This window comes from Cyprinodon tularosa, unplaced genomic scaffold (genome assembly GCF_016077235.1).
Source record: "Cyprinodon tularosa strain WSP-4 unplaced genomic scaffold, ASM1607723v1 ctg419, whole genome shotgun sequence".
NCBI classification, from domain to species: domain Eukaryota; kingdom Metazoa; phylum Chordata; class Actinopteri; order Cyprinodontiformes; family Cyprinodontidae; genus Cyprinodon; species Cyprinodon tularosa.
Window position 1 is genome coordinate 918,113 of NW_024039140.1, and position 11,650 is coordinate 929,762.

The 11,650-nt window shown below is 35.2% G+C and overlaps 1 protein-coding gene across 1 annotated transcript; it reads right to left on the minus strand.

The window, feature by feature from the left end:
• Nucleotides 1–4,346: 4,346 nt before the first annotated feature.
• On the minus strand, nucleotides 4,347–10,975 carry LOC119792400 (flocculation protein FLO11-like). Its single transcript, XM_038299021.1, has 11 exons — nucleotides 10,817–10,975; nucleotides 10,546–10,733; nucleotides 10,161–10,301; nucleotides 9,167–9,305; nucleotides 8,367–8,553; nucleotides 7,926–8,067; nucleotides 7,114–7,251; nucleotides 5,366–5,424; nucleotides 4,955–5,278; nucleotides 4,756–4,832; nucleotides 4,347–4,478 (listed from the first exon to the last, which is right to left on the minus strand). Exons 1-11 carry the CDS (start codon nucleotides 10,925–10,927, stop codon nucleotides 4,383–4,385), a joined length of 1,602 nt encoding a protein of 533 aa, XP_038154949.1. The 5' UTR covers nucleotides 10,928–10,975; the 3' UTR covers nucleotides 4,347–4,382.
• Nucleotides 10,976–11,650: the final 675 nt, after the last annotated feature.

Here is an 11,650-nt window from a genome sequence, read left to right on the forward strand (position 1 = left end):
ACAGATGACAGCGAAGGGGAACTTTTATATTCCTCTACCTTCCTCTACACATGAAACAGATGACATATGGGACACGTGATGTGGGACATACTTGTGATGGAATGTTGGTATGCATGTGCTTTAGGACTGTGAAACCCAGAAATGACCTGGTAGGAGGATATTTCTTGTAACTGAGATAAAAATCTGTGGTGTACTTACTGAACATTATACTAACATAGGGCACCATTAATAGAACAGATAAAATATTTTTTTGTAGAAAAATGCTATATCAATTATTTTGTAAAACAAAGAAGTGTTATCTTGGGATTAAATAAAATACATTTAGCAAGGAAACCCTGTTTCATGTTTTGAAATTCTATTTTTCTCTTTCTGATGCAGAAAAGAGAGAGGAAGAGGCTGTAAGTAACACCTCACCCAACTGTACATACATGTTATATATTTGATCAATGTTCCAGTTCCATTATACATTTCAACAGTAGAGGCTTATATAAGAATTTTAACCACATCAAAGACTGTTTAAGCCAGGTTAATCAGCCTTTCAATGTCATAACTATCTCTGAATGGGAGCTGATTTTTTACTAGATGGTTATTAATTTAGCTATATTAACAGAGAGGGAAGCAGTGGCGGAGGAGTAGCTGTATATGTGGACAGCAGTCTTAGATATAATATAATAGACTGAAAATGTTTTATCATTATCTCCCTTTTATCTCCTCTTTCTTTCATATTTTCTCCTTTTTTTCTGTATTTCGTCTTCTGTTCTACTTACATTGCAGTGTCCATATAATTTGCAAAACTCACTGCATATTTATAATAAAGCAATTTATATGCATGAAACAAGCAGAACACTATGGTTAGCCCTACTGCTCCACCTGTGAAAGTAAAATCTGCTGGCCTCTTTTTGGCATCGACACAATTATTCTTAATGCCACATTGCCAGACAGGAAACTGTAAAAAAAAAAAAAAAAAAAAAAAAGATATAATATAATTGAAAACATGACTAATGTGATAATTTTGAGTCTATAATAGTTGAAATATGGAGAAAAATAGCTGTTAGCTGTATATACAGTACAGGGCTCCTGGTTCTAATATGGGCATCTTTACAAAATGGTTTGAGAAAATGACTCCAAATAATAATTTTATTTGTGGGGAATTAAATATTGATCTGATAAATGTAAACAATCACAAATCCACTGAAGAGTTTATTGACACTATATGCAGTCTGAGCCTTTTCCCTCAAATTACAAGACCTAGTAAAATCACATCTAACAGTGTTATATTATTAGATAATATATACACAAATTTAAAACATAATACAATAAGTGTAATATTAGCTAATGATATTAGTGATTGTTAGTGATTATTTGTGAAGGAACTATAAAATAATTTAAAGATGAATTATCTAAACAAAACTGTGAGTCAGTATTGAAAGAAAATGACGTGGATAAAGCATATGATAATTTTGAAATATTTTAAAATCATTATATGATAAAAACTGTCCCAATACAAAGTTTATTCATAAAAATAAATATTTAGCAACTCCATGGATCACTAAGGGACTGCAAAATGCCTGTTTAAAAAAAAGGAAAAACTATACAGAGTTTTCATAAAGGACAGATTAATTGAGGGGGAAATTAAATATAAGAAATATAAGAACAATTTAACTAATAATTTTAAGGATAGCAAAGCAAGATTATTATAGCAAACAGTTAGATAGAAATAAAAAATGTATTAAAGGTATCTGGAAATCTTTAAACTGTGGAAAAACCTCCAGACATACTAGCTTTCCTCAACACTTTACAGATACTGATAACAACCACAATAGCATAGAGAAGATAGCTCATAATTGTAATAAATATTTTTTAAGTGTGGGGCCTAAACTGGCTGAGAAAATCTGACAGCCATCAGTATGTGAAACACTAAATGACACATTAGTTAGTAGAAATCAGGATTCCATGTTTGTCACAGCAGTGGAAGGAGAAATAAAATTATAAATTTGGTAAATGATTTTAAACATAAAAGGTCAACTGACTGTGATGGTATTGACATAATAATAATAAAGAAGGTGATTGCTGTGAAGGACATTATTCAGCCACTAACATCTATTTGTAATCTGTCAAGTATATTTCCACAAAAAATTAAAACTGCAAAAGCCACCCCTCTATACAAATCTGGGGATTGACATATTTTTACAAATTACAGGCCTGTTTCATTACTTCCACAGTTCTCCAAAATTTTGGAGAAAAATATTTGTGGCCAGACTGGATAGATTTGTTAGTAAACACCAACTACCCGCTGAGAGTCACTATGGATTTAGGTCACAAAGATCCACAGAGTTGGCAGTTATTCATTTAATAGGAGACGTGACCAGTACATTAGATATAAAGAAACCTGCTGTTGGGTTATTTATTGACTTAAAAAAAAGCATTTGATACAACTGATCATTAAATACTCATCAAGAAACTCAAGCACTATGGTCTAAGAGGATTACTTTAGCACTGAATGAAAAGTTATCTCAGCAAAAGGCAACAATTTGTGCACATGGGTGATTTCCAATCCTAGTGCTTGGACATTGCTTGTGGTGTTCCCCAAGGCTCAGTATTGGGACCAAAGTTGTTTATCTTATACATAAATGATACATGTAAGGTTTCCAAAACACTTAATTTTGTGTTATTTTCAGATGATACAAACATCTTTTGTACAAGTGAAAATTTACAGCAACTTTTGATAGAAATACATTTAGAGTTGAAAAAGTGGTTTGATATTAACAAATTATCACTAAATTTAGATAAAACAAATTTTATGCTATTTGGGAATTCTAAAAGGCACAGCTATTTACACATAGTAATCGATAACTTGACTGTGGAGAGAGTGATGAAATTCAGTTTTTGGGAGTTTTGAAGATCTATTGGAAACTCTAAAATAGCTAGAAGTATTGCAGTTCTCTGTAATGCTAAAAAAAATTCTAAACTCCTTTGCCCTTTATATTTTTTTACTGTTCACTTATTTTGCCATATCTAAGTTACTTTGGTCAAGTATGAGTCAACACTTACAAAATTTTACTTTAATCATTATGCACATTACAAAAAAGAGCCATCTGAATAGTTCACAAGGTTGATTTTACTGTCATACCAACAATTTATTTATAGATTTGGTAGAGTTTCAAACAAAACAGTTTAAATATAAAGTTTGAAGAAAACCAGTAACAGAAAATTTTCAAAAAGTATTTACTGATAGAGAGTGTCTATATGACTATGGAGAAAATCTCAACTTCAGAACTTTGAATGTTCGAACAACAATAAAAAGAACGTGCATTTCTGTTCCTTTCTATTCTGACTCTTGAAGGAAGCAGTCGCATTTTCCTGCTGCTCTGTAACCGCCCGATCTGTCCCTGCTTAGCTGTGTTCTGTCTTTTCTGAGCCCTCTCTTCATACCACCCGAATTCAAACAATGGACTCTCAATGCAATTGATCAAATTTTCTCAACTGGAAGACAGGCAAAAGGAGACAATTCCTGTCCTGCCAGGAAATACTTTGTGAAATACACCATGGACTCATGGAAGGCTTGGAGGATGGGTTGTTTTACAATGTTGTCAGTGGAGAATGAATGGATTTTCAGATTTATGATACTCGGATTTCTCCTGTTTTGATTTGGAGGATACCTGATGTATCTACAATTACAGGGGATGTTGGCGGCAATTTGAGCATTGATCAGTCTGTTGGCAGTGGTTGATGTGCTCACAAAGGCTGTGAATGAGCAGGACTGGGAGCTGAGCTGTATGCTGGCTGCAGTGGTTGAACTCCAAGGTGAGATGAGATAACATTTTGGACATGCACGCTCGCTTCAAGGCGGAGAAGCCCAACAAATTTGAAATGTTGGATTTGCCATGTAGAGCCAGCAAGAACAGACTCAAGGCTGAGTGCAGCCTGCTCTCAAACAATAAGTGTTGAATTTGGCCTCCCCCTGATCATATCTCCCCAGGATGTTATGGCAGAAGGGCAAAGTTTTATATGTATATATATATATATATATATATATATATATACAGTATATATACATATTGTCAGGAATTGCCATTTTGTCAGGAATATTTTCTTTGGGTCATGACTCTGAGACTTTGAACATTTGAACTTTGACAAGACAGAAAAATCACTTCTAGGACCAAAAAGGACCTGGTTATTTGTCTTAGGGGTCTCTGTGTCTCCCCAAATACACTGACAAACAGGCTTTACTCCACCTCTAGCCAAATTTCTCCTGGAGATAACCAATAGATGGATGGATGGAAAAATAAAATAAAGGACAAATAAAATAGATTAGGCTCTAGGTTAATTATTGGGGGTTCCATTAAATATCCCTGCAGGGATCAGTTCCTCAAGATGCTCCTCTAGGGGCTTGCTGTTGTAACCACCAATTGATTGCCACTCAGAAGACGAACAGTTATGGAGGAAGGCAGTCCTTCTTCAACAAGTTTGTTTTTGATCTAAAGAAAAATAAAACACAGGTAGATAACATTTTTTTTTTTATCACTGTGAGCTCAATCGAAACTATTCTGAAAAATGTAAGTTATTTCCCAGTTGGCATGAACTGCTCACGCAAGCTGGGTCTGCCATGTTTAAACAACGAGATGGAAACAGGAGATACTAAACAGGTTTGTAAAAAGAACCACTTAAGGCTTCACAGGCAAATCAGCCAAACCTGTTAAGCTGAAACTGACTAACTTTGTTATCATTTGTTTGAAAGACAAGAAGTTTACTGACCAGTGATATGATGGTATCTTCATCATTCTCCAAAGAAAGTGTGGTAGAGATCTTCATATTCAGAGCAATAATGTATTCTATACAAAAAGAGAAACAAATTTATTATCAAAGCCATAAAGATTATTATAACCGTTCACCTGCAGTAGAATATGGTATATTCACGACTGACTCAGCAAACATCTACTTTTCTCTTACATACCTGGTCCTGGATCAGAAGTTGTTGCAGCTTGTGTTGATGCCATCCGCGTTGTAGTTGTATTTTCAGTGGTGAAAAAAGTTATATTTGGTGTGGATGCCATTGGTGTTGTAGTTGTATTTTCAGTGGTGAAAAAAGCTGTATTTGTAAGTGGAGTTGTTGTATTGGGGGCAGGTAATGAGGTGGGTGCTATGTGTGCTGTGGAGGGCGTTGTGGTGGGTGTAGTGGTGTTTGTTATGTTGGCTGTTGTGGTGATTGTCCTGTTGGCTGCTGTGGTGACAGGTGTTATGGTGTTTGTTTGGGTGGGTGTTGTGGTGGGTGTTGGAGCTGTGGACAGATCCACAAAAACATCAAACATGCATAAAACCACCTACAAATTTGAATATAAAAGGAACATGAGAAAACGTCACTCACTGTGTGCAACTGTGACAATAACACACCGAAGTTCAGAGTCGTACAAACTGCTGGAGACACTGTGAAGGTAAGAAGCAAAAGCTATATTACTAGTATTTTCTAAAAAGGATAATGTTTGGTGCTCAATTGCAGGGAATGACAAGTAAGATAATCCTTCTATTGTATTTGCAGTTGAAGCTGAAAAGCTCCAAATCTTTTTAGAACAATTCGTATAATATGCATTATTTTATTATATAAATATGCCCACAATCCAAACGCATGACTGTAAGGTTAATTGGCTTTTATAAATTGTCATTAGGTGTAAGCACATGGTTGTATGTTTGTGTTGCCCTGCAACACACTGATGACCTGTCCAGGGTTAACCCCCCCTCTCGCCTGTAGACTGCTGGAGATAGGGACCGGCCCCACCTTAAAGGTGACGGAATACGTGGGGGAAGATGGATGGATAGATGATACATGGATGAATGTTATGTTGAAATAAGAGAGAGCACAAAACCTGGGAGAAGCTTTTAGAAAGCAAACTGTTTTTTGATTTTTTTTTATAGAGGCATGTCTGCTTTTTGCCAAGGGGCTGTTATATGTATAAAACAGGAAGCCTAAACTAATCAGCTTAACTTCCTTTAGCAATATACCCTTCTGCTTACCTGTACATCTGCTATCTGTTGTGAAAGAGGATGTTCCAAATGCAAAATATTGAACATTTTAGCTTGAAGATAAGATACAGGGCATTCTCTAAAAAATAATCATAGTGACTTTTGTCCATAATTAGTAACACTAATGTTTCTAGTCACTAGGATAAAATCCTTAGCAATAGTTGGAATCAACTCCAGTTTAATTTGGTTTTTAGTTGAAATCCTGAAAATCTGTTTTACAATTGCCTCTTACTTAAACAGATGGTGTGATGTCTCCTTTGTTTCGAATGTAAATAAAATGAAGGAGAGAATAATATGTTTTAAAACTCATTACTTATAGTTTTCTAAGAGAAGTGGGGATCTCATTCAAATCTGCATGGAGTCAGTGCCCTGGGGTGGGCGCCTCTTCGGCTCTCCACAACCACTATTGAGCATTTTTTCTTTGGATAAACTTTACATGCAAAAGTGCACTTTCACAAACAACTACAGGTGCTTGGTTCCAGGTACTTAGAGATTCACTTCCATACAGAAAGCCCATATTGGTATCTTCAGGTAACACAGAGTACATGTCAGATTAAATAATACTACTTATACTTCAGCGATAGTATCTAGGTGTTACTTTATTGTATGTCTCGTACCATGTTCGTTGGTTGAGCTGTTCTTTTTTTTTATCTCTTTGCAGGTGATGAAGCAGACTGAAAATGTTTTATCATTATCTTCCTTTTATCTCCAGTTTCTTTCATGTTTTCTCCTTTTTTTCTGTTTTTCCTTCCCTGTTCTACTTACATTGCAGTGTCCGTATAATCTGCAAAACTCCCTGCATAATTATAATACAGCAATTTATATGCATGAAACAAGTGGAGCAATATGGCGATAGCTGTACTACTCCACTTGTGAAAGTAAAATCTGTTGGGCTCTTTTTGGCATCAAGACAATTATTCTTATTGCCACATTGCCACACAGGACACTGTTAAAAAAAAAAGTAAAAAAAATATGCATCTGGAAAATCTTGTGCAATGTAATTGAAATACTTATAAGATATCTTTAATAATCACCTCTTTACTTAACATCATATGCATTTTAAATAGTATGATGTTCATCAGAAAAGGCACTCACTTTGCCTGGACAGTAAAGCAGATTGCATGACTCTGTCCCTCCTCACTTGCAGATGGCGTCCAAGTCAGAGTGAAATTCCCTGATCCTAATGAATTCTTCACCACATTGTAAGGCCCACTGTACCGGAGGTTGGCGATCCTATTAACAAATAGAAAACAGATTATTTACAACCCTTACAACAATCATTTATGTCCTGACAGTCAGAGAGTCAGCTAGTTTTCCTTCAAAGTAGCTTTATTCTTATTATTCCCAGGAGGGAATATTTTGTTCTTGTTGTGACAACAAAACTTGATCAGGGTTGGGGTTATGATACGTGACCGATTAGATAAAATTCCCACTAAAACTCGTCTAACTGGACACCAGTCTTGCATCCCGGGATAAGTTTGTTGTTTTTTAAAACTACAGGCTGAATTTATTAGAATTATTATTTATTAAGCCAAAAACTATTTATTCACCAGCAATTTGAGGTTTTATAAATCCAAGAAAAAGAAAAAATAAGGTATTTTGTTTTTGGAATTGATAGATCCACAAAAGTAAATTTCTTAAGTAAAAAAAAAAAATACAATTAGCATTTTTTTATGAAATGATGTTCTGCTGTTAAAGCTAGAGGACGTTACTTGAAAGAAAGAAAAGTCTAACCAGGAAAAAGTAAAGTGTTATCTAGACATAGAAGTGTTATCTAGACATAGATAAGCAACCCTTTGAATAATAACTTCTTTTTCTGTTGCAGAACAGAATAATACATTGGAAAATCTTAATTTTGAACTTTATATATTGATGATTCTCTTGAAATATGCCTTGCTTTCACTTACGTGGACGCAGTTGCCACTGCGCTGATGTGTATTTCCAGAGCCTGACCAACAGAGGCGTGGAGCTGATCTCTGTGGTTTGGAGTTGGAAAAATAAATCTGGGCAGATAGAGACCTTCTGTGCAGGATGGTATTGCTGGGGCCACTAGGGTTACAAACGAAAACAAAGAAACAGAGCCAATATGTCATGAATGTCTGAGAAACAAAAAATCAAACCTTTTTATTTATCAGAAAATTAAATCCAAATTTAAAACCTCCATATAGCATGTACTGTATAGCCTAGTTTTAATTCTGCGTTGCTTTAAGGACTTTAGGTAGTTTAACAACTCTAGACTGATTGAAGAGGTGCTATTTTATTCGATCAAAGGTGCTGAGATGCTTTTTTTTAAGTCATTAAGATGAGAAATTGACTTTTTCAAACATCGCAGCAGCATTTGACTGTACCTTTCAAAACAAACTGTAAAGGTATCTTGCTGATGGCATCACTGGTCGTTTTCATCTCCTGTGAACCATCATTTTGAGTCAAATTGATGTTCTGTGTGGGAAAGTCCTCCATCACCAACTGGACTGCATATGGAACATCACTACTGCTGGAAGGAGAGTTGTTCGCGGTAAAATTCAGAGAACAAGTCTGCAGGCAGACAAAGACAAAAACAACATGAGGATGTTATTCATAGTTCATGGATGTTGATATTACAGGAGCTCTGCTCCGAGGTTTACATTTTTAATGATTAAACTGAGCACTCATGCTTATGTTGCCTACTTTTGAAAATTTCCAATTATATACCTGTACATTAACCCTCTCATAATCCTAATGTTATTATTCTTTTATGAAATTGAGGCAGAGAAAAATATCACTAATAAAAGTGCAAGAAATAATGAGCCAGGTTTAGAATTCAGTGCAGACAAAAATATTATACAGCAGGGGTCAGAATACATTTTTTATAGTATACATGTGTCCATCTGCATTGATTACTTTGGTGGTTGCACAGTAAAAATCAACGTCATCATCCTATGATTACAATCTCTGTATTTCTATAATCCCATTTTCTAAACAACTAGAGAGGACAGGAGCTTTCACTGTAGAGCAGAATGTAAAGTAAAATAAAGTAAGCCATATTGTTCAAGACAAAAAAAAAAAAAAAAAACTTTGAGCTTTTGTATAATATCATCATAAATGTGTGATATTATCAAATCCCCCCAACTGTGTGTATCATTTAGACACAGCTAACCTAGTTACTTACAGATGAGAGGATGAGAACAGATGGAGGATTGCATGGATTACACTCTGACTCTGTTGTGTTTCCATATCTGCATTTAACTTCATCTCCATCTGGGTCAAAGGCCAGTAAATCAATTATTTTGGGACAGTTTGAAGGAATCCTGGGAAAAGAAAAAAATCTAAATTAATATCACATCAAAGTTGTCAGTTTGATTCTGGCTCTACTCTCTAGAGACTTATTGAGATGCCTCTATGCACTTAAGTCAAACAAAAATCTTGTCAACAGTTATAGCATAAATGTATTTCTTTGAAGATTATATAAGTTTTTCCATTGATGATGAGAGGTATGTGGAATCAAGGTTTTTCCTTGGCCTATTTTGTGTGATAAAATATTTGAACAGAAGTAATGATAGAGAAATTCTGTACCATTCACTATGCTATACTGTTTAGGGGGACAGAAAGCAGGTGCCTCCCCTCCCTACTCTAGATAAGGCTAAGGTCATTAGAAATAATGAGTTCACAAAGCCTCCTTCATGCTATGGTTAAAACTTATGCTCTTATCGTTCTCCCGCCCTGTTTCGGGTGTGAACGGAATACAGTTGTCTGAAATGTTTATCTGAGTAAATTTATGTCTGTTGATAAAATAAGTGTTTCTCTTGGGAAGATTCAATGTTCATGTGTGTGTATGCTGTGGATTCTTTTGAAATGTAGGGGTGTGTTTCTGAATGCTTCAGAATCGCACTCAGCTGTATTCAGCTGGTTTGTACCATTCTCCTCTGCAGAGTAAAATAAAACGTTTTTTTTCTTCCTTGCATATCAACTCTCAGTGCTCATTTTTTTTACTCCACAGGTATAAAAACCTGTCAACAATATTAGGAAAATTAAGTTTTCAACAAAATTTTTTTTTTCTTACATTGACTTTTTATTGTTTTAGAGATTCCTGTCACAGTTATTTTTATACATATGTATCCTGGTATACTACAATAGTAACATTTAACATTAGTTAAATGTCCTACCTCAGAGCTGGGAGAATGGTTGTCTGTGGCGATGTGTTTGGTTTTCCAATGTCAGACCGCGTCCGCAGTTCAACATTAGTCACAGCTCTCCAGGATACAACACTGTTTTGGATGTTATTTATCCAGTTACCACCAGCCAACCTGCAGTAGACATTAAGAATGTGTAGATGTTACACAGTGAGTACAGATCCACAAACATCAGCAAGAACTCGGAAAACTGTTTATATGTTAATTTTTATAAGAATAGAATATGTAGATTTAAAAAAAAAAAAAAGAAAGATAAGCACTTTTGTATTGGGTGGATAGCATTCGGAAAATATATTTTTAGATGAGATCACTTCTTAATGATATTCTAAACTTCATCAGAATATTTTGGAGGACTCACACAGTCTGAAATCCAGTGTTGTTAGGAAGCCGATGAGTTATTGCTCCTTCTCTTTGACACCATTCACCACTAATTTCCTCAACTTTGGTCAATGTAAGGGTCTGGTTCTCTGTTCCACAGTTGCCACTACATTGCCATATATCAAAATCTATGCATGAGACAAAGTTCAACTTGTAACGAAGGATAACCTGTCAAATAAAGCAGAAGACATATGAAGTACCATAAAAACCAAAAGTTAGACTGAAAAGTTCTAAAAAAAATCTTGTCTTACTGAGATTGAGCCATTTGATAAAGTTTCCGCTGGGTAGTAGGTCATCATTGTGCCTAGAAAATGAGTGGCTTCTGAACAGCCGACAAGAAGCAGCACCAAGAAGAGTAACATGATGAGGCAGTGAGTGTCTTGTCACAAACACCAGGAGATAACAGAGAAGAGGAACATTTATACTCCTCAGCCTCAGTCCCACAGTTTAGGGACTGACTCACTGTGGAATGCTGTCAAACAACTTGTTTAACACCGAGTGGAACGAGGAAATCACCTGGTATGGGGATATTTCCTGAAACTGTCAGATAAAGATCAGACATAAAAAAAAACCAAAAGAAAACCTACTGTCTAGTGAACCAAGATGCCAGGGATAATCTTTTATAAAAGAGTGAGGGAAATCATTTTTTTTTTTTTATTAATTTAAGTATTTTGAATAACAGAATTGTTATTTCTGGATTAAAAACCCTGAATGAAATGACCAAAGCCTATCGTGTATTTGGAAAATACCTTTTGCCTAAGTCTGACCTTCTCTGCTCAGAGGTTTAATTAGTGCCATTTAATTGATTTGCAGAGAAGACAGAGAAAAAAAAGAGGATACCATCTTTCCTAAATACACTTTAAATTTGATCAACTGGTTCTTAAAGTCAAGTCAAGTCAAGTCAGCTTTTATTGTCATTTTCTTCATATGTACAAGACATACAAGGGAAATGAAATTACTTTTACTCTCTGCAATATACAAATATACAAGAAATAAACAAGACTGACATTTAAAAACTGACATAAAGTGTGGGACATGACAGGTAACAGTGGTAAGATAAATATAAACATGGTTTTGTGAGAGCA